This window comes from Myotis daubentonii, chromosome 9 (assembly GCF_963259705.1).
Source record: "Myotis daubentonii chromosome 9, mMyoDau2.1, whole genome shotgun sequence".
Taxonomy (NCBI): Eukaryota; Metazoa; Chordata; class Mammalia; order Chiroptera; family Vespertilionidae; genus Myotis; species Myotis daubentonii.
This window is the reverse complement of record NC_081848.1, coordinates 48,195,113-48,218,492: the sequence shown is the minus strand read 5'-3', so window position 1 is coordinate 48,218,492 and position 23,380 is coordinate 48,195,113. Positions and strand designations below refer to the sequence as shown.

The 23,380-nt window shown below is 49.4% G+C and overlaps 1 protein-coding gene across 9 annotated transcripts in view; it reads left to right on the top strand.

The window, feature by feature from the left end:
• DENND2B (DENN domain containing 2B) overlaps positions 1 to 23,380 on the top strand; it is a 176,135-nt gene that overhangs the window by 125,037 nt on the left and 27,718 nt on the right. For 7 of the 9 annotated variants that reach the window (XM_059708815.1, XM_059708811.1, XM_059708810.1 and 4 more), the window contains 2 exons: positions 14,553 to 15,815; positions 19,839 to 19,975. In XM_059708815.1, coding sequence (XP_059564798.1) covers positions 14,553 to 15,815; positions 19,839 to 19,975 — 1,400 coding nt within the window. The remainder of the gene's footprint in view (positions 1 to 14,552; positions 15,816 to 19,838; positions 19,976 to 23,380) is intronic. The other 2 variants (XM_059708817.1, XM_059708816.1) reach the window with 1 other exon arrangement.

Here is a 23,380-nt window from a genome sequence, read left to right as displayed (position 1 = left end):
TGCTGACCATGAAGCAAAAGTAATTTCTAATGTATTTATTATTTTCTAGTTCTACAAGTCTCCATAGGAGAGAGCAAACAGGGACCGTGAAACAAACTTTGCTTTGTGCTGTTGGAGGAGCCTCGAGCTCCAGGCACAGAGCCAGCAAGCAGCAGCTGGTGTTCTTCTGGATGGATCTTTTTCCCAAAGTGGGGACAGCTGGGGGGCTGCCCCTGAGCTGGACTGTGCTATAGGGAGGGAGGCTGACCACAATAGGGGGCAGGGGGAGGCAGTGAGGCACATTAGCACAAGTTCAAGCAGAAGTCCCGGTCTACAGCAATGTAGGCTGGGCTGCAGACAAAGCAGCTTCGGGAATTTTAGTCAGCGGAACCTATAATCCACTTTGTTGGTTTTGTCTTCTTTTTAGAAGTGGGAATGTTGGACCATAGCAAAACCACGATTTTGGACTCATAGAAATGGCTTTAAATCCAAGCTTTAACTACTTTCCAAAAAGTGGGATCGCAGGGTGTTTCCTTATGCCCTCTAAACTCTTGATTACTCCTCTGTAAAATAATAATAGTGCTTATGGCACAGAGGTGCTGTGGGGACTGACATAATGTATGTCCGTGTTTAGCATAGTGTCTGGCACAAAGCCGCTCAATAAAGGTTAGGTCCCTCCCTGTGATGGGATAAACGCTTCCAGAGCTGGCAGGTAGATGTCCAGCGCTTGCCAGGGCTGCTCAGGTCTTGGCTAAGGCTGGATGCTGATGTCCTAGAAGAACCTCCGGGCTCCTTTATCAAAGCCACATACCTTTCATAGTCTCTCCTGCTGAATCTCAGGTGAATCTTGGCTTTTGGTACCTCCACCGCTAGAATGGCCACCTAGCTGTGAGAAGGATGCTCAACTTAGGGTGGGCTAGGGCTGTTCCTGTCTGGGCTGTGCAGTGCCGAGCTGAGTCCAGTGGGGTGCAGCACCCTCAGATCTGGCCGGAGGTGGTGATAGACGTTTGATTCATTTAGAGCTGGAGTCCAGATATGGTTGGTGGAATGGGGTGCCGGATATAGCCCCCGGGGGGTCACTGGCATGGATGAGGCAGGAGGCGTTCCCTACACCACACATGTAGGGTTTGGTCCCAGTGGAAATGGTCTGCTTTCTGCCCATGCACCGTTTCCAACCTAGACTAGAGTTACTTGCACACTGAACTGGGAGAGGCTGAGAATGACAGGGTCCATCAACTTCTTGGGTAAAACAGATAGAAAAACTGACTTCTCCCAGGGCATGTAGTGGCCAAGGAGGAACAGGTCTAGAGCTCAGAGTCTTCATCTCCCATTGTCTACCTCTGGGGAACCACTCTGCTGGGTTCTCACCAGTCTGGTGGCAGATGGAGACCGGGAAGTAACTACCGTTCTCGTAATGAGAGACTGTAGAGGTGAAATAAATATTATATGTGATTGTGTGGTTCTGTTATTAATTTTTGAAGAAATAGTATATTTAGAACCTGAATTAGAAATTACCAGACCCAGTAGCCCTGTTCATTTTTTCTTCTAATTCCCACACTGTGGAGGGGTAGATGCATTGTTTACATTAGTCACAAAGCAGAATCAGGGCTGCTGATGGTTCCGCAGTTTCTATTTGGAATGCACATCTATGTGTTTTAAACATGTTTAGAAACTCTTTTTCTTTAGCTTCCCAGCATGCTTGCCGTCATAACAAGATGGGTGGTGTTTGTAAATATCTGAGCCTCTGATGTGCCTAAAAAGGCATTTTCCAGCCTCCCTTCTAAGTCTTTCCTTCCTTCCTTCCTTCCTTCCTTCCTTCCTTCCTTCCTTCCTTCCTTCCTTCCTTCCTTCCTTCCTTCCTTCCTTCCCTCCCTACCCCCCCCCTCCCTCCCCCACCTCCTTTCCTGGGCTTTTGGCGTGAAGTGGAGTCTCAGGCCGCTGTGGCTAGCTACACACTTCTCTCAAAATGACAGGAGGTGTCATTTTGAAATTGCCATCTGATGGTTTCTCTGGCTGCCTTCACCCCCAGCCTCTTGGGGGGTGTTCTTTGGTCTGTAGGGCAGTAAGTCACTAGTTCATTGAGGAAGTTATTGCCAGTGAACCCCGAGGGCTTTCCTCCTATGTGCCAGGTTCTGTGGTAGACAGTAGGGGACAAAGAGGGATGATCCATTCTCTTTCCTCAAAGAATTTACAGCTTGGATTGGTGACCTTGGCACCTGAATTTCTTAGTTTGACCTTTCAGTAACCTGGGGCCCTTTTATCATTGCCAGCCCAGGAGGTCCAGTGGGAAAAGACTCCCTGGTGTGACCGACAGAAACTTTGATTGGGGAGTGCAGGGGTCCTAGGGCCTTGGAAAGCTGGGTCTTTGACTCCCAGGCTGCCTTGGGGACCTCTACCTCATGCACATGGAAGCAGAGGAACCCAATGTACTCACAGGCATTTATATCTAGATTTGGGGACGGAGTGTCCTCTGGGGCATGGGAAGCTGGTGTAAGGCTGATGGGACCCTGTGGAAAGTCAATATATGTATTTGCAAGGCTGTGTCCTTAATTTGGATCAGACTTCACCTGGTGCTACAACTAAGCCGATATGGGTTAAAGACCATGAATTCCATCCCATTATTAGGTTTCTACGGGTGTTTAGCTAATTTATATTCTTTCTTTTCCTTTGTAAGCTCAGTCTTGATTTGGCAAGATATACACGAAGGAGGTGGAACTCTAACTAAGCCTTTTCATTTGACCACCAAAGTTTTGTTCTTTGCTCTGTTTTGGTCTCTTGGAGTAAGTTCCCCTTTCTCTTTGTTGATGAGGATTCACCCCTAGTTGCCAGATACGCCCTCTCCACAGCTGTTCCTCCTCCAGCTCAGAAGATTTGGTTGCATCCAATTCTGGGTGTGGGAGGGGGCATTCTCAAAGCTCCTCTGAATTCCAGAGGTCAGGCTTTCTGATGTTGGTGCTGATGAGTTGGGGTGGACGGGAAGCAGCTTGGTGCCTTGCAAACAAGGAAGTGTTATGTTTATAGCGAATTCAGCCACCTAGCTGGTGTGCCCTTTGCCAGTTGCTCTCAGGAGACTTCACATGTGCTGTAAGACCTGGCGGGCCTCAGGCGCTGCTCTCAGCAGACCTGTGATGCGTGTTGATTTCCTGAACAGCTTCTTCACTGTGAAACTCCAGCACCCGGGTCATTGCGACTTCCAGCAAAGGCTACTACTGTGCTGAGTCCTCGTAGTACATTCCTAATGGTTCTTGTTAACTTTGAACTCCCTTTCCATTCAGCCCATAGATGCTAAGAAAGGCAGAGCTGAAAAGGAGCCTTAGAGTTCATTCAATCTAATCCACCCCGATTGGGAAACAGAGGCAGAGAAGGCACTCCCCAAGGATACAAAGCTGATGGGAGGAAGAACTTAGGCTAGCTTGCTTGAGTCTCCTGTTAATTTTTAACTCTCCATTCACCTCCCTGTGAACATTATTGGAAGCTCCCTGCTCAGAAACTACTGTTGTCCATGATACGGTGGAACTTGGCCTGGCTTGTGAGGTTTTCATGAAAAGCTCTGGTCTTTCTTTCTACCTTTCTTAGTGCTCTCTAATGCAAACCTTACATTCCTGCCGGTCTGGATGCAAACAATGTCAGTTCTGTCCCTCCCAGCGCTTTTCCTGATCTCCCAGTTAGGAAGGATTCCTCTCCCTCAGAATTCGCTCCTAGAGCCCTCAGATTGGAGTCTGCAAATGGCACTTATCAAATAGGGCCTCATAGAGTGGGTGTCTGTGTGGGTCTCATTTCCCAACTCAACTGGAACTCCTTGCAGGCACAGCAATACTCTTTGGAATGTTAGAGTTGGAGGGGAATCTTGGGATTCTCTGGGCTCAGTTGCTTGATGTTACATATGAGGAAGTTAAAGCCCATGTAGCTAATTGACGGTGGAACCATAATTTCAACTAACATGTGCAGGTTTCTGTGCAAAGGAGGCCTTAGTTGGTGATATGGTGAAGTCCAGAGAGGTCTTGAGACCCCACTGCCAAAGTGGGTACAGATTTGAACCCTGTGCCTTCTATTTCAGGAAGAGGGTAAGAACTTACAGGGAAGAAACATCTCCTGAGAATAGCGACTGTGGGTAGAAGATAGTATTGCAGAGCCTGTCCTGGCCATGGCAGACCATCCCTCAGGAGGTTCCACGGCCTTAGTTCCCTTGTTTCCTAAGATGCTTCCTAACAATCCCAGCATGATGTCATCAGCATTAGTTGGTTATTTACTGTTGCATAACAAACACCCCTAAAGTAAGGGTGGCTTAAACACTAGTGCCTTAAAACATTGTGTTAGTGGCCTAAAACAGTCATTTATTTTGCTATAAATTGCAGTTTGGGTAGGGACATTAGGGAAGGCTCATCTCTGTTTCTTGCAGCATCAGCTGGGGTGGTTTGAAGGTGGGGGTGACCCATGGCTAAGGGGCTGGAACATCTGAAGGCTTGTTCACTTACAGCTCTGACCGTGGATCCTGGCAGTCAGGTGGGACCTCAGCTGGGGAGCACCTACCTGTGGCTCTGCATTTGGCTGCTGCTTTCACAGAATGACGTCAGGGTTCTACGAGTGAGCATCTCAGGAGAACGAGTCAGAAATGTATGGCCTTTTAGTGACCTAGCCTCAGAGTTGCATAGTGTCTTTTCTTTCTTTTTTTTTTTTTTAAATATATTTTATTGATTTTTCACAGAGAGGAAGGGAGAGAGATAGAGTTAGAAACATCGATGAGAGAGAAACATCGATCAGCTGCCTCTTGCACATCCCCCACTGGGGATGTGCCCGCAACCCAGGTACATGCCCTTGACCGGAATCGAACCCGGGACCTCTCAGTCCGCAGGCTGACGCTCTATCCACTGAGCCATACCGGTTTCGGCGTGTCTTTTCTATTTTACTCTGTTAATTAAGGCAACAACACAGGTCTGCCTAAGTTCAAGGTAAAGAGCCCCACCACATTACGATGTGTGTGTGTGTGTGTGTCCACACCACTAAGTAATTCTCCTACATTGGTTGGGTGACCTACAATGCAACTCAGTTCTGACACAATCTAACATCAGCTAAGGGCGCAGTCCCATAAGACTGCCTTCCAGTCCAGGTGCTTATCACAAACCCAAGTTGTCAGTTGTGCTTCTGACAGACTGACTGTAAATCAGAGGCTCCCATAAGCCCCCTTCCCCCTTCTTGGGCTTAATTTTCTAGAGCAGCTCACAGAACTCAGAAAACTGTTTGCTCACTAGATTACCAGTTTATTACAAAGGACATAGTAAAGGATAGGAATCAACAACCAGATGAAGAGGTACGTAGGGCCAAGTCCCAAACAGGGAACGTCTGTCCGCCTGGAGCTTGGGCCGGTATGGAAGCATTCTGATTCACCCCTTGAAGCTCTCTGCCTTCTCCTTTGGAGTTGCTACAGAGGCTTGATTACCTAGGCGTGATTGATGAAATCACTGCCATTGGCCATTGATTCAACCTCCAGCTCTTCTCTCCTCCCCAGAGGTAAGGCTGTGTGACTGAAAGTTTCAACCCCGCCCCATCACAAGGTTGGTTCTCCTGGAAATCAGCTCCCAGCCTTAGAGGGGGTTCCAAAAGCCACCTCATTAACATAACAATAGACACCTTGATCCCTGTCACCACATCACAAGGAGCTCTGTGCGAAAATGGGGTAAATATTTATTGCAAATCACACGAGGAGACGGACAGTAGTTCCTACCTGATGAGAGGAGCATCAGCATCGCACTGAGAAGGGCATGTGAGATGGAATATGTTGTGGTCGCTGTCTGCCACAAGTCTGCTCTCTGGTCACAAAAATTCACATCCTCCCCAAATGCAGAATACACTCACTCTCTCCCTTAAGATCCCAAGTCTCACCCTGTTAGTGGCATCAGCTGGCATCTAGGATCTTGCTCTCTAAACCCAGCTCAGGCACCCGGCGACCCTGGGTGCCGTCTTTCTTAGTGTGTGCAGACCTGAGGGCTGTCCTTGTTGATGCGAGGACTGAGACACTTATTCTAGCTGCCGGCAGCAAAAGAGAAAAGAGGTGAGCTAAAAACAGGGAGCTGCTCTGTTTTCAAACAAAATTTAAAGGAAACATAAATGAGAAAGGGCTTTCTGGATTAGAAAATAGAACTTGTTTCATTCGCGTTCTCTCTACACAGGAAAGAATTCTCAGATTAAGAAATGGCTTCCATGTAAAAAAAAAAACTTGCCATTTGCAATAAAGAAATAAGTTAGTCAGAGAAAGACAAATACGTATGATTTCACTTATATGTGGAAAGAACAAAATAAGCGAACAGACAACATTGAAACAGCCACATAGACACAGTGAGCGACAGCTGGTTGCCAGAAGGGCGGGAGGTTGGGGAATTGAGTGACGGAGGTGAAGGGATTAAGAAGAACAAATTGGCAGTTGCAAAACAGTCACAGGGATGTAAAGTACAGCACAGGGAATAGAGTCAATGATATTGTAATAACTGTACGTGGAGCCGGGTGGGCACCGGTGATATCAGGGGGAGCACTGTAAAGTGTATGATTATCTAACCACTATGCCGTACACCTGAAGCTAGTACAAAATAATACTGAAAGTATATTGTAATTAAAAAAAGAAAAAGAAGTAGCTTCCAGATTATGGTGACAGTTTTATAGTGTGTGAGTGCATTTGTGTGTGTGTGAACTCATCACTCTGTACACTTTAAATTGCACAGTTTATTGTGCTTTAATTATTCCTCAATAAATCTTCTTTTAAAATCTAGAGTGGGGCTGAAAGATCCTTTGTCAAGACCTAAAAAATATTTAGAGTGTTGCCTCATAGACTCTCACAGGCAGACAAAGGCTTTCTAAGGGGTGTAAGGGTGTGCTTTGCAGATCCCTTGTAAAAACAAGGCCTCTGAGGCTCTTAAGAGCTGTAGTCAGAATACCTGCGTGTGCCCTCCCCACATGGCCTGAGCTTCCTCACAGCAGGGGAGACGGGAAGCAGAAGCTGCTGGTTACTTGAGGTCTGGGCCTGAGAAGTGGCACAGATTCATTTCTGCTCTATTCTATTGGCCAAATCATCACGGGGCCTGGATTCCACAGACAGGAGACATGTCAAGGAACTTGGGGACCATGTTTTAAAACCATCTCCAGTGTCTTTAGCATGATTTCCTGGAACTCCCACTCTTACTTTGCCTAGTGCCTGGTTCTGCTTTATACAGTACAGTAGTCCCGTCTTTACTGGACTAGGGCAGGTCGGCAAACTGCGGCTCGGCAAACCGTGGCTCGCGAGCCACATGTGGCTCTTTGGCCCCTTGAGTGTGGCTCTTCCACAAAATACCGTCTCCTGCGCATGGACCACGAAGTTTCAATCGCACTGTACGTGCGTGCCCGCGCATGGTATTTTGTGGAAGAGCCACACTCAAGGGGCCAAAGAGCCGCATGTGGATCACGAGCCGCGGTTTTGCCGACCACGGGACTAGGGCATTGGGATGTTCCTATAAGGCATCATAGTTGGCCTGCCTCCGAGACGGTAAATTCTTTATGTTGATTGTTGCTATTTCTTAGAGGACTTGGGGTTCTCACCCAGAGAAGAGCTCACCCACCCATCCTCTTTGCGCTTCCCTTGGGGGCAGGCAGGGAAGGCTTTGGTGGATTCTTCAATGAGCTTTCTGGAGGTGAAGAGGTGACTCAGTTTCTGCTCTGATCCTAGTTAGCTACCGTTCTACTTACCCCAACAAGCTGAGACTGACCTCAAGAGCCTGTGTGTGGTGGCCCAGGTGTAGCCCCACTTGCAGGGTGACGCTGACCTGGACCCTGTTGCGGCCAGCCACCATTTGAGATGAGGTTGCTCTGGGAGCAGGAAGGGGGGGTTGTGAGTGTCCCCCAGTCCTTTGGCTCTGTATCGGGCTGTCCCGATGGGATGTCGGGGGGTTACAGAGCTGAGCCCTGCTCTGGCCGGGAACCAACTTCGGGCTTACTGGTGGGACTCAGGCAGTCTTCCTCCCTTTTCCCCTGTGGGAGCACCCTCTCCAGAGTTGGGGCAGCCGGTGAGTGGTGGGCAGATGTTGATATCCATTGGGCCAATAGGACCCACCTTAGTTGAGCGGCCTAGAATGGTGAGTGGCCAGCTCCCAGGACTTTCATTTGGAAGCAAGCTAGGCACCCGCTTAGTAGGGACTAAGCAACTTGGAAGCTGGGCCTGTGTAACCTTAACCTGCAAACAGACTCACTTTATGGCACCCACAGCCCATCCTGATGTCCCTGGGCTATTTTCTGGACTCCCCAGAACCTTCCCCAGCTGACCCCAACTTGGTCCTCTTCCTGATACTGACACTTTCAGAATCCCTGTGGCCAGAACATGCTGAGTTCGGAATTGTCTTGTCATCAAGGACTAACGATAGCCTTTCCTCCAAAAAGCACTTGACAATAGAGGGGGCATCCCTTGACATCAGTGCTTCCTGCTATGTTACTTGACAATGGCCCAGGTAACTAACCCAAGGGTTGAGTCGTGTTCTTGTGAAATAATACTCTCACTTTCTGTCTATGCATGCTCACACACAAAGCAAATTTGTTTTTCTAACCTCAGTTCATACCCTTTCTACCTACCCACTTACCTTATGCATTTGTCTCTGTGTGTTCATGCTGCTCTGTTTCTTTTAAATTTCCTTTCTTTTACATTCTCCCCCCTTTCATCTGTTTGTCTTGCTCCCTCCTGCAATGTTGGTTTTGGCCAGTCGTGTATTGCAGTGTTGGCATCCACGCCTGTGCTGAGCAGCATGACTGGCTGCCTGCTGGCAAGGCATGAGTGCCCAGTTCCACAATTTCTGCCTCCCTAGCGGCAAGTTCTGGGATTTCAAAATAAAGAAGGGGAGAAATGTTAAGAGTGGAGTCTTAAGTGTCTTTCAGCCTCTTTGTACTTTTCTTTCACATTTCTTCTACTTTCCTGCAATTATTCATAGTGCCCAGGCACTTTTAAAATTTATATACCCGGCAAATACATCAGGATACTCAGGGCAAGTGTTTTAAAAAAAACAACGACAAAAAGCCCAGCTGGCATGGCTCAGTGGTTGAGCATTCACCTATGAACCAGGAGGTCACAGTTCGATGCCCGGGTTGTGGGCCCGATTCCCAGTGTGGGATGTGCAGGAGGCAGCCGATCAATGATTCTCTCTCATCATTGATGTTTCTATCTCTCCCTCTCCTTTCCTCTCTATAATCAATAAAAATATGTTTTTAAAAAAACAGCACGTGTTTTCCCTCTGATTTATAGATACAGAAACTGAGGCTCAGAGAATTTTTAGGTGACTTGCCCCTGAAACCCCCAGGAAATAATGGAACCAGGACCAGAGGAGAACCCAGGTCTCTAGACTCTTGGCCCAGTCTCTGGTTTCCGCCTTATGAGGGATGGCTTTGGGGACAGATGGCCACACTGGTTTGCTCTCAGTGCTTTGTGTACCTTCCTGTGTTGTTCTTCAGGTCACATGGTACGGAGAAGGGGGCTAGGAAGCCTGGGAACAGTGCCTTAGGTGGGCAGGCTAAAACCATTTGTTTTTATTCATTCATTTCGTCATTCAACACAAATAATTAATTCCTACTGAGTCCTACCTGCAGTGCAAAGAACAGGGAATATCAAAATTAACAAGACACTACCTAGTAAGGGAGGCAGGTGAGGAAACAATGAACTGTTACCATAATGGACATTTTTCCAGGCACAGTGGAGGCATCAACAATTGTCCATCTCCCCCTGGGTGAGGGGGTAGGGTCAAGAGAGAGTCCATGGAGGAACTACAGAGATGTGCAGTGGACAGGCCGTCATTCCAGGCACAGGAAACAGAATGTGTGGAGGCCTGGAGGTGTGAAAAGCAAGGAGTTGCCGAAACCGGTTTGGCTCAGTGGATAGAGTGTCGGCCTGCGGACTGAAGGGTCCCAGGTTCGATTCCGGTCAGGGGCATGTACCTGGGTTGCGGGCACATCCCTAGTAGGAGATGTGCAGGAGGCAGCTGATCGATGTTTCTGACTCTCTATCTCTCTCCCTTCCTCTCTGTAAAAAATCAATAAAAAAAAAAATATATATATATATATATATATATATAAAAGCAAGGAGTTTGGTGTGGCGAAGGGTGGGACGCAGATTTGTATTGAGGAAAAGACAGTAAGAGATGACAAAGGAAAACAGGTGGTGACCAGATCAAAGGCACCCTCGCCATCCATGCCAGGGAATTTGCATTTCATTCTGTAGAGAATGGGGGAGTTGCAAGCATGTTGAGCTTTGCATTTTATAAAAATGTCAGAAGATGAGAGGATGGACTTGAACTGGGTTAAGATCGAAAGCAGAGAGGGAACTTAAGAGACTGTTTTAATAATCTTGGTGAGAGATAAGATCTAAACCAAGGAAGTAGCTGGAGCAGTGGGGGCAGGGAGGTGGGGGCAGATCTGAGAGACGTGAGGATGTAGAATTGATATGGTTTAGTCATCAAGTAGGTCAGTGTTTTGGGGGAGGGAGCTGGATCCAGATGCTTGAAAAAAGAACAAATGTGGACCTTTCCTTTCCTGTGTGGAATGAGTTGGAAATACATGCAGCAGCAAGAATCAGGGGAGAAGGAAGCATAAAGAGCCTAGGGATGAGACCATGTGAGGAGACACTCAGCCCAAGCTGGATGGGACGTGGCCAAGGGAGGCCTGGGGGTGGGGCAGGCCAATTATACACAAGCCTGGCCTCTCCCACCTGCGTCATTTTACTATTGCATTGTAGCGAACCACCCGAAAACATAGTGGCTTAGAACAATTGATTTTTTTCTCACATTTCTGTGCATTCACTGGGCAGTTCCTCTCCAGGTTTCCCCTGGGCTCACTCATTAGCTGGGTTCATTTGGGTCCAAGATGACCTCACTCATGTGTCCGGCTCACATGGTGGCTGGCTGTTGGCTGAGGTACCTTGATTATGCTCCACGTGGTCTCTCATCCTCTAAAAGGCTAGCCGGACCTCCTTACGTGACAGTCTCTGGGCAGCATGCCAAGCGTGTGAAGGGGGAAACTGCAAGTCCACTCGAGACCTCAGGTTTGGAACTCGGACAGTTTTAATTTCCAACACATCCTATTGGTCAAAGCGAGTCACAAGATCAGTCTAGATTCAAGGGGCAGGAAAACAGATTCCTCCTTTTGTTAGCATGAGCTGCAAAGAGTTTATGGCTATATTTAGTTCCTTCCCTTCCCCTCCCACCCTGAACAGTTAGAATCTAAGGACAGAGAGGTACGCTGCTTGAAAAAGTTTGCCAAGTGATTATTCTGAATAGCCAGCTCCTTGTTAGTATTAGTCATTACCAAGCGAAGATTGAGGGCTATGTGTTAGCCACTGAGCCAACACTTGACGTGTGTTGTCTCTATTCCTTACAACAACCCTCTGAGATACGTTCTTTTAACCTCCATTTGGCAGATAAAGAAACAGAGGTTTAGAGAGATTAGGTTGTTTGCTCAAAGTCAGTACCTTGTCGAAGGCCATGATGTACTTACCCTCTGCTGAGAACAACTGGCTTAGTGTAACCTGCTGAGAAACTCAGTATGTCCAAGTGAGTTACAGTGTATGACACGTTTCCATCCGTAGTCTCATTTGCCCATTGTGACAACCCAGGGATGTAATTAGCTCGATTTTGAGGAATTGAAACTGGAAGCTCAGAGAGAGGGAGTGGCTTTGCCCATGCTCACATTCCTGATAAGGGGTAGAATCAGAAACATGGAGGGAAGAGCAGGGCCTTATCTGTATTGCTGACAAATTCATCCCTAGGACCTTGGAGTGAGTGAATGCTGCCTTCTGTGCAGAGAAAGCCTGTGTGGGGAGGCTGGGCCAGGAGCACGTGAAGCTCTGGGCCCCAGATCAGCAGGGACCAGGACCTTTAAAGGAAAAAGCCAGTCTCTTCTCTGTTTTATCCTTCATGACAGGAGAGAAACGAAACCTCAGGTAAAGCAGGCTAGGCATCGAGAGAATTTCTTAACTTGGGATTTCTCCATGCTGAAACTACTGGGGAAGTTAGGAATGATTCTTTCTGAAAGCATGCTAGAATTAGACAGACCGGAGGTCATCGCCATTTTTTCTGCCACCCCACCTTTCCATAAACAACAGTAGCTTTATGGACTGGTGAATTCTTACCTTGGGGTTCAAACAGACATATCCCTAAGGGAGCCTATATTAACATGTCTGGAGAAATGACCATACGTGATCTGAAAAGGCTTCCTAAGAGATTCTGAGTCTCATTAGGTGCCTGTCATCTCCCACTAGACTTGAAGCTTCACTTGGACATAAATTTTTGTCTCTTATTTATTCTTGTATCTAGCTCCAAGAGCAGGGCCTGGCACTAAATATTTGTTGGATGAAATAAAAAAGGATAAAGTTATCCTATTAAAGGCATCTTCTCGAACTGAGGTTAACTGAAACATAGAGTCCTTGGTGTCGCCCAGACACTCATTGGCTTACAGGGCTGGACTGATGACCTTTGCATCCAGGGTCCTGTAGAATAAGTGAGGGACCTAAGGCCTCTCTCACTGTGAGGAGGTTGGGATCTCCCCAGGCTCAAGCCTGGCACATGGCCCTACAGCTCCCTACTCTAGGGAGCACTGAGGCTTATTCTGTTCACACCTCCTTGCTGAGCGGAGTCTCTTTGGTCATCAGCTTGGCTAGGCACCGAATTTCTCTCAGCTGTGCCCATGTACACGTGGGATGGCTCTTGTTTGACTTGCCCTTTTAAAAACAACTTGAGCATGTTGAGGTTTCCTGTTGATCGGGGGCAGCCAGAGGCTGTGACCCAACTGGGAATTGTCGGCCAATCCTGACTCACTCAAGCTCCAGTTTTCTGTGTGTGAGCAAGCAGTGACAGCAGCCTGGCTCAGGGGCAGCTGGCTGCCGTCCTGTGGCTGGCATGGCACTTGAGCCTGGGAGGCTGGACCGCCCAGCTTCAAGGGTCATGGCATTAGGGTCAGGTGGGCCTTTGGAGCTTGCAGTATTAGCAAAACCCTGCTGGCTTTGAGCGGAGACTGGGAAGAATTCCGAAAGTTGACAACGATTACCCAAGTAGACAACTAGAAAAGTACGCCAAAAAGGAAGTATGCTCATGGTTCTCTTCAATAAGCTTACCTTTACCTTTTTTGAAAAAATGTTTTAATTGATTTTTAGAGGGAGAGAGCAAAACATCGATGTGAGAGCAGAACATCAATGGGCTGCCTTTGACATGGAACGGCTGCCTTCTGCATGCCCCTTACCAGGGGTATGAGTCTACAACCCAGGCATGTGCCCTGACTGAGAATCAAACCAGCAGCCTTTTGGTACATGGGACGATGTCCAACCAAATGAGCCACACCGGTTAGAGCCACCCTTGCCTTTTTCTTTATTTGTTTTTATCATTCACTGAGTACCTTCCAGATACTACGTATGGGTTCCTCCACCTGGAAGAAATCATGGTCTAGTAAGGAAGACCAAGAGGTCCTCTGATACTTACAAATGCTGCATTCAGGACAGGGTTGTGCCCACTGCTGTGCGAGTGTCTGCTGAGCTCCATCTGGGGGCCTGGATGGTTCACGAAGGTGGCAGGGGCCATTGCTTCCTCTTTAGAGAGGCAGCTTAGTGTAGTGTGAGTTCACGTTGTGGCTTCATCACCTGCCAGCTGAGTGATCTTGAATGAGACAGTCTTTCTATGCCTTAGTGTTTTTCATTTGTAACATGAGGATAATAATAAGTGATAGTAACCCTATAGAATTTTCATGAAGATTAAATGAGTTAATCTATGCAAAAGCATTTATTTAGAATGATTCCTGATATTTGCTAAGATCTGTGTGTGGATTGGGAGCTGGGAAGTGGACGGTGCTTGTCTGATGGGCTGCCACTGCTGAAGAGGAGCTGGGGGGCGGGGGTGGTGTCCTCCCCTCCTCATTGAGAGCGGAAAGGATTCTTTCTCCAGGGGCCCTTCTGATCCTGTTGAGACCTTCAGGGATCCGAACTCTGATGGAGACCCAAGCTGAGCAGCAGTATCTGTGTCCAGTAGCAGACGTCTCAGGGGAAATGGGGGCTTGTTAAGGAGACACATCGAAGGGCTGGAGTGTATATTTGGGGGTGACTTCAGGAACTGTTGGCTGGAGCTGCTTTGTGCCAGCTCATGAGGACCCATCATTAGCATCACTTCCCAGCTCCTCACTGACATCACCCTGATAGCCTGGAATCAGCCTTAGTAGGAATATTTATACTGTGGAACCTGGCAAGTGCTACAAATCTGTGCTTTCACCCCAGAGAGTGATTGTGAATTTAGCAGCACACCACTGGTCTTTCTGTCTCTAGTTGGCAGGTGTGAACTCCCGGGATGCTCTTGCCGTCACAGAACCGGCTTCTGCTGGCTGTCCCGGGGCCTCTGGGGTTGACTTGGGCAGAGGGGCCTGCTGTTGGCCAGGAGCCGCTCTTTCCCCGAGGACAGCTGCGAAGGTGCATTACGTGAATTGAATGTTTTTGAGAGTCTCACAGGAAGGAGCCACTGAGCTCTCCGGGATTAAAACACGATGCCTCTGGCGGTCAGGCCTCTCACTGCCGTTTTCTCTTCTTTTTCTTGCCCTAGGTCTCAGTCAGTCTCTCCACCTCCAGTTCTCTCCCCACCAAGGAGTCCCATCTACCCCCTCAGTGATAGTGAAACAGCAGCCTGCAGGTACCCCAGCCGCTCCAGCTCCCGGCTGCTCCTCAAGGACTGGCACCCCCGTGAGCCTTCACCTCCAAACCCTCAGGCTTCCTCCCCAGACACTTCTTCACCACCCATTTGTCCCCTCAAGGCCACCAGCTTCAGTTATTTGGACGGAAGCCCTTCAGTGTACAAGAGAGAGGACCAGAAGGAGAATGTGCTGGGGGTAGGCCAGGATGTAGAGGGAGTAGCTGCTTGCCTCCCCCTTGCCCACAGCACTCCGTCCCTGGGGTCAGCCTCCAACCCACGGAGCGTCTTTCAGAACCGCACTGGCACCCGTGCCCACAGCCTGGGCATCCGGGAGAAGATTTCAGCATGGGAGGGTCGCCGAGAGACTTTGCCCAGGATGAGCATGTGTGGAGAGAAGCGGGAGGGCTCTGGGGGCGAGTGGGCGGTCAGTGAGGGCTGCCCCAGTGTGGGCTGTCCCAGCGTCGTGCCGTCCCCCTGCAGCTCAGAAAAGACCTTTGATTTCAAGGGCCTCCGGAGGATGAGCAGGACCTTCTCCGAGTGTTCCTACCCTGAGACCGAGGAGGAAGGAGAGGCACTCCCTGTCCGGGACTCTTTCTACCGGCTGGAGAAATGGCCAGGCCGGAGTGAGCCCAGTGCCTTCCTCAGGGGGCACGGCAGCAGGAAGGAGAGCTCAGCAGTGCTGAGTCGCATCCAGAAAATTGAACAGGCCCTGAAGGAGCAGCCAGGCCGGGGGCTCCCCCAGCTCCCCAGCAGCTGCTACAGTGTAGACCGAGGAAGAAGGAAGACTGGGACCTTGGGCACCTTGGAGGAACTGACGGGGAGCGCGAATGTGAGCGCTGGCAGCCGGGCAAGAGGAGTGGCTGGAGTTGGAGGGGAGGCAGGCCCACCCCTAGAGAGGGAAGGCAGTGGCTCCACGAAGCCAGGGACCCCGGGAAATAGCTCAAGTTCCCAGCTGCTGCCATCGAAGAGCTCCCCTGATTCCGCTGTGAATCCTGTCCCCAAACCCAAGCGCACCTTTGAATATGAGGCTGACAAGAACCCTAAGAGTAAGCCAAGCAATGGTCTACCTCCTTCGCCCTCACCTGCTGCTCCACCTCCCCTGCCCTCCACCCCAGCCCCACCAGTCACCCGGAGACCCAAGAAGGACGTGCGTGGTCACCGCAAGTCCCAGAGCAGGTAACGCATGGTCCTGGCATGATGGCTTTCTTTCCAATGGAGGAGACAAGAGCAGATTGTAGTCAGGGTCGAAGTCAGTCATGATTTTATAAGTTCTGAAGCACCAGATGATTGTCAGGTGGTAACGTGAGCCAGCAGAAAAAGAGATTGTTCTACTCTTGCTGGAGGAGAATACTGAAATGTGGGCAGGGAGGCTGGCGGGGGGTGGGGGGGGGTTGTGGGGGGGTGGGAATGCTTCTTCCAAATGCCGGTACTGAACACGCTGGCTGGGCTTGGCCTTTGGAGTAGAGTTGGGCTGTGTCCGGGCCCCACTGGAACTTGTTCCGTGTTCTTCGGGAAGGTAAGGCCACATGACTTTTAGATCGAATAGTCAGGCCCTAGAAGGCCTGTAGGACTTTAGCCTCATGCCTACTTGAAGTGCCAGCACTCAAAAGTTAGTTCTTTGAGTGCATCATTACCTGAAGACTGCATGTTATTATTAACACATCTTAGTGGCCCGGTGCATGGATTCATGCACACTGAAAGGAAATTAATTAGAAACCAGACTTGGGACGACAGTGCCCCAGTAATAACATAACCCACGGCTGAAGGTGGAATCGCATAGCCCTGCGAGGAATCGGGCTCCTTCCTCTCTGGTTCCACGGTGCATCACCTGAGAACTGCCACTGCCAAGTCACCACAGCTTGGCAGCTCCTGCGTTGAGTGTCTGCCCCCTGGTGGTCAGTGCACATCATATGTACCGGCTGGTTGGACGGTTGGCCCATCAGACAGTCATTTAGCCTTTTATATATATAGATAGTATTGACACCTTTAACATGATTTCCTCTTCCCTGAGGGCTACATGGCCATATGAAAACCTGGGCATGTATGAAAAGGGGATCCTTGGATCCTGAAGGGAAAAGGAGTGAAAGAACATTTCACCTACTTCTTGGCCATGTTTAAGAATGACCTCTCCTGAGACTCACATTGTTTTCCTGGTCAGTCTCAGCATTCCTGACCCTGACTACCCAGGCCATCATCACCATTATGGTGACTTGGGCATTGGAGCTATTGGAGTTGGTGAAAGCTGGGAGGCATCTTAGTCTGTGACTTTGAGTAGACTGTGAGCCAACTTCCTTTGGAAGGCCTGTGTTCCTACCCTCAGCCTTTCTCCTCTAACCCAAAGTCAGGTGGGCACCCAGGTTTGCTTCACTTGTAGGAAGTCTTCAATCCGATCCCATCTTTCAGGCTTCATCCAGCACGTCCTATCTCATAGAGAACCTTTCCTGCCATGTGCAGGGAGGAAGATATCACAGAGGTTCAGACCCATGAGTCACAAGAGCCAAGAATAATCCCATGTTTTGGCCCACCCACATGCTCACTGGCTCTTCAAGTCTTTAACAGCTCTCTAAGAGTGCTTGCTTTTGTCTATTCACCCACCTCTATAAACACTACCTAGTTAGAGCCTGCTTGTGCTGGTCAAGAGGATACCAGGGCAAATATGACAAGGTTCTTCCATTCAAGGAGCTCATGGTCTGGTGCAGGAGACAGAGGCACGAATAAATCATAGATGCTGTGCCACACGCCATGGCCCATGTCGGTGTGGGACCTGCAGAGACCTAGAGGGAGAGGCATCTAAATTAGCCTGGAGAGCAAGGGGAGCCTCCTCATGGGGTTGCTGAGCTAAATTGAGAGCAGCAGAAAGCAGTGAGCTAGGTGAAATAAGGCGGTGGGGAGACAGTAGATCAGCCTGGAGGTTTTACACATACTCCCATGCATGTTACATTTATATACAATAGGTACACACACATACACCATATATGGTGGACTCACTTCATATAAGAATTAACTTGACAAATTTAAATCTGTGCTCTTGGGGGGGAAAATGGTTCATAAAGTACAGGCTATTTCATTTGCCTTTCCACACAGTAGGCATATTCCCCTGAGGAGCATGAAATGGTAAGTTTGTATCTGTTGTGCAGGTATGATTCTTGTGTTTAACATATTTTAAAAAATATATTTCTTCTCATATTCAAACAGAGAAAAATAAATCTGGTGGAGAAACTGACTATATTAGTCTTAATGAAAGACAGTGTGTTGGCCTTTGACATGGTACCTTCCTGAGGGATTTTCATGATTTGTGTCTTATTTATTTATTTATTTATTTATTTATTTTTAAAATGATACCTCCATGTATTTTATTTTATTTATTTTTTTAAGGTATCTTTCTTTTTTTTTTAATATATTTTATTGATTTTTTTACAGAGAGGAAGGGAGAGAGATAGAGAGTTGGAAACATCAATGAGAGAGAAACATCGATCAGCTGCCTCCTGCACATCTCCCACTGGGGATGTGCCCGCAACCCAGGTACATGCCCTTGACCGGAATCGAACCCGGGACCCTTCAGTCCGCAGGCCGACGCTCTATCCACTGAGCCAAACCGATTTCGGCGATTTGTGTCTTATTTGCTGACTTGAGAACTACTGGCCTAAGATGTTGACAACACTATATATAGAAAGTGTCCCCCCAAAATGTCTATGCACACTTTGAATAATTATAAAGACAGTGTTTATTAAAAATACATTTCATTTTCAAAATTGAGCTTCAGCTGTTAAAGTGTGTTAATGAAAGCTTGATCTCAGACCAGTCGTTGTCTGAGGGGCAAAATCCAGGAACCACTGCCCTCAGCCATTGGATATTAACTGTTGAGAAGTCTGGGCCGGAGACAGAGATTTGGGAGTCGTCATGGTAGAAATGGTAATTAGGGGGCTGGCCATCAGTATCTGGCCCCCAAGAGTGCCGAGTTAGCAAGGGTCCTGAAAACAGAACCCTCAGAGACCCTGGCATTTGAAAGGTGAGTGGAAAAGGGGATCCTTCACGAGAGCCTGAAAAGTAATTGCCAGAGAGGTCCTTGAAAACTAGGAGGGACGATGTCATAGAGGCGAGGGGAGGCGGTGGCAGCGTCGAGTGTTCAGTTGTGTCAGGTGCTACAGAGCAGCCAGGCAAGCTGAGCACGAGATGTAGCCTGTGGGACACTTTTAGTCCTTGACTTGCACCCCAGGATTCTTAGCAAGAGTTCTTCATTAAACAAGAGAGAAAGGACTTCATTGGTTGAAAGGTCTAACGGTACCTAAAAAAAGAGGGAGGTGTTTGTGGGTAAAAGGAGGGATTCAATGAACGCCTTGCCTTCTCTCCCTCCCAGGAGCCTGCTGGGGACCTGCCTCGAAGAGGGAGAGAATGCAGCTGGGGTCAAGTCTTAGATGGGGGAAGTACCTCCCCAATGAAGGAGAGGAGTAGAGAGTACTGTGGCTCATGGTGTCTGGGGCGCAAACATGCTGTGATTTTGAAATTCTACAGTAGAGGAGGTGATGTGGGGGTTGGAACTGAGCTAGTGAGTAACTGCAGGGGAGCTGGGTCTTGGAAGTAGCTTCTGGCTGCAGATTGCCCTCCTACTTCCACCTCAGAAGTGGTGTGGTTGGTTTTGAGGGCTCAGCACTTCCTGTTCCAACAAACCACCTACCACCAACTATTTCCCCAACTCCCCAAACAACCCTGGGACTCACCCGTCCAGCGCTGAGCCCTTACTGGCCGCTTAGTGCAGGAGCACTCACAAGGATGCTTACGCGATGTGACACTCTGAAGGCAGGTGCTTCTCAAGGAGGCTATTCTGAAGGCCTGGGGGCCCAAGTCAAAGGCTCAGAGCCTGGAGTCAGACATCCTGGGCGAGTCCTGCCTCTGCCACTTCATCTCCCTGAGCCTCCATCTCCTCATGGCACAACACCTAGCAGCGGCACTGTGAGATAAGTCCGGCAGCCTTTTACCTGTGTTGTCATCTTTGGTGTTATTTGCAGTGCCCCAGGCTGGGGCCTCTCAGACCATCTAGTTCTTCCCTTGGGTAGAAAGTTTGGATCCATCTTGGTGCTTTGCTCAGTAGCTGGTCTTGGGAGGAGGACATCTGGTCTTTGCTGTTGCCCATGGCCGTTCCCCAACAAGGCAGTAGGGACCTAGCTCAGCTGGAATGACTCTCGTTCTTGTTATCCACAGAAAGTCCTTTGAGTTTGAGGATGCATCCAGTCTCCAGTCCCTGTACCCCTCTTCTCCCACTGAGAATGGTACTGAGAGCCAACCCAAGTTTGGATCCAAAAGCACTTTAGAAGAGAATGCCTATGAAGACATTGTGGGTAAGCAGTGGCCCGGGTGGCAGGTGGGGTTGCCTCTGGGGGCTGCCGCAGAACATGAACAGGAGGGGGACACTCCAGGTTCTGCTTCGTCAGCTGTGGGCAGCCAGGGTCCAGCTTCTGGGACCTCTCAAGGAAATGGTCATCAGAGGAAGTAGCTTAGCAAGGACTGGGCAGCTGAGAGATGAAAGCCTGGAATGAACGAATCAACTGAAACCCAAGAGGTTTCTGGGACCACAAAAGGGGAAAACCACATGATCCCTTTCTTTTATTTCTGGAAAGCCTGAGAGTCCAACAGGTGCCCCTCCTTAGCTTTGTGTCCTTAGGCAAATCACGTAACTTTTCTGAGGCCTCTGTTTTCTCAAATGATGATGATGTTATGGCAACCACAAAAATAATAGTAATAATACTTCATAGGATTACTGTTGGGATTGAATGAGGTTAAATATGTACCGAAGCACCTCCTCAAGCGAAACCCCCCCAGATTTCCCTCTGTTTGCGGGCTAACCAGTTCAGCCGGCCCCAGTTTCACAGAGGCTGGCAGACTCCCGGGTCACAGGCAGAGGACTTGATCACGCACCGCACAGCAGCAGCAGGAGCCGTGTTCCATGGTCGCCCTGCTCCCACGTCCCACGGGGCAGTGGAGAGGAGGTCCAGGTAGAGGCAGCACCCACAGCTTAGGAAACCCCAGCCTCTTCAAGGGGCTGCTTGCAGACCTGCCCATCAGGAGACATTATCCTTATTGCTCTGGTCAGGAATCCACTCTGCCTCTGCCCTGGAGGCAGACTATTCCTGTCTTCCAAGGCTGTTTGCTGTTCAAACATCTTTGAGAAGATAGTCTGCAACCATTAATTCCTCTTCCTCAGAAGGTCAGGAATGTAAGACAACTCTGGCGAATTGTCCGCCGACAGCTGGGAGGACTTGGTGCTGGCAAACTTGTGTTTGAGGGTCAATAAAAACCCAATAATCTAGGCTGGGTTGGGTTTATTTTTGGCATTCATTTTAATTCTGGCCTCGTTCTCTTTGGGGGAGTCGGGCTTTAACTCAGCTCAAGTAAAGTGTGTGTCCCAGGGAAGTGGCCTACTCTCTCATCTCTTTCTCCTCTCTCTCCTCTCTCTGTCTCTCATCCCTCTCTCCTCTTTCTGTCTCTGATCTCTCTCATCTTTCCATCTCTCTCTCCTATCTCTGTCTCTGTGTCTTTCATAGGCCTTGAAGCTGGAGGGGACATAGTCTTAGTTAACACATTAGAGAGAAGTGGCCCCAGTGGAGAACCCTCTAGTCTCTCATAAGACTGTGGGATCTCGCCCTAACCAGTTTGGCTCAGTGGATAGAGTGTCAGCCTGCGGACGCAAGGGTCCCAGGTTGGATTCCAGTCAAGGGCATGTACCTTGGTTGCGGGCACATCCCCAGTAGGAAGTGTGCAGGAGGCAGCTGATCGATGTTTCTAACTCCCTCTCCCTTCCTCTCTGTAAAAAATCAATTTAAAAAAAAAAAAAAAAGACTGTGGGATCTTAGGAAAAGAGAACCACCTATTCCCTCTTTGATCTGAGCCATCGGGCTTATCCTTTTCTCCTTAGAACTTGCTGGGCCAGCATTTCTGGAGCAGCAGCTACAGTGATCAGATCCACATAGGCACTGCTTTCCCAGGAACGGAAGTGATTAGCATGTAGCCATCTAAAATTAGGTCATAACAGGAAGGCTGTGGGAGTGAAATCCCTCCAACAGCAAAAGGGCTCAGGCAGGGAGGCTTCTTCCCTCGCCGCTGGGAAAAAGCGCTGTACACACGGGTCACCCAGCCTCGGGTCACCCAGCCTTTGGGGTCAAGAGCTGTGGGGATCAGAGGCACAACCCCACCTCCCTCCCCACCTCAGCTGCAGGATGAATTCCTATTTCCTCTTGTTCGGAGTAAATTGTAATGTCATTGCTGCCCACGGCACTTGTGGCTGCTGCCCGGGGCAGAGGAGGCACTGCCCACACTGGTCCTCACTGTTCTCTCTTTGAGAAGCTTTGCAGCCCTTCTGTGCCGCCCAGGGATTTCAGGTGGGGGATGTTCTTGTAGAACAGAACTGAAGTGAGAGAAAGGGACGCTTTAACCATTTGGACTGTCCGGAGATCCATGATTCTAGGACTCTGGTTGGGGTTGTTTGGGAGCGGTGTCTGGTGGTGTGTGTATGTGTATGTGTGTGTGTGTGTGTGTGTGTGTGTGTGTGTGTGTGTGTGAGAGAGAGAGAGAGAGAGAAAGAGAGAGAGAGAGAGAGAGAGAGAGAAAATTTTGCAGCCACTTTCCTGAGCAGCAGAACTGTTCTCGGGCCTTCTTAGGTCAGGTTAGAGAGAAGAGGAAGAAGGAGGTAAGTGCTTCTGGGGTTGGGCCTCCTCACCGAGTAAAGGGGACTTTATGCCGCTTTGAGAGGTGGCATGAGGAGGCAAGACAACATAGGAGCGGCCTGGATACTTCTTGGACGGATGATTTAGAACCAGTGTAAGGGCTGGCACGGGCTGGCATTGGAGCTGGGGCATGCTCCTTAGCTGCTCACCAGCTTCTGGATCTTCGGCACCTGCGTAGAGAGTTGAGAGAGGTAGTGTGGGAGGGAAGGCGGGGAATGGCCCAGGCACCTGGGTTTTGCTTCTGCCCTGTGGGGTGGGGTCGGTTCCAGGTCTGTAGCTACTTCAGTCCCATTTTCCTTCCTTGTAGCTCCCACGGCAGCCGGGTCTGAATTAGTGGACCTGACCAGGGAGGCTAGAGGGAGCTTTCTCTCTCTTAGACTCTGGTTGATTCATCCCTTTCTCCATCCCTGGAGACAGGATCAGGGATTTGGAGCCTCCGCCAGAAGCTCTAGGGGAGCCTGTTTCTGAACTCTGAGTGTCAGTTTCACTTTTGCCTCGGATTGACCAGTGCCTCTGATTTCCCAGAAGCCTCTCTGTTCTGGGCCCAGTCTGTGCTATGTGAGGGTCTGGTTCTGGTTCCGGTTCTGGTTCTGTTTGGGTTACCCAGCTCTTGTGCTGCCTGACCTGCAGAGGGACAGACGAAACTCTGTGAGGAGTGTATGGCATGGGGCTGTGAGGGAAGAGCACCCAGGCTCAGCCTCCGCCTTGGGGAGCAGCCCATTGGACTGGGTTCCTGGTCTGTGAGAGACTGAGGGCCATTCGGCGCAGAGGCTGGCCTGTCTTCTCTGTGAGCAGTGGGCTTGAACCGGGGCCTTGGGAGTTTGCTGGCCTCCCTCCCACACCAGAGGAACTGGGGTGGGTTCTCCAAAGCAGGCTGAGGTTCATCCCGCTGACTTCATGACTTCAATAGAGGAGTTCAAAAGCAGAGTGACTGCCTCCCTGCTTCCTGGGGCTGTTCATTCTCACCTGTCCAACTTGACCTCTGCCCCGGAAGATGCTGCTTCTCTCCAAAGCCTTATCATC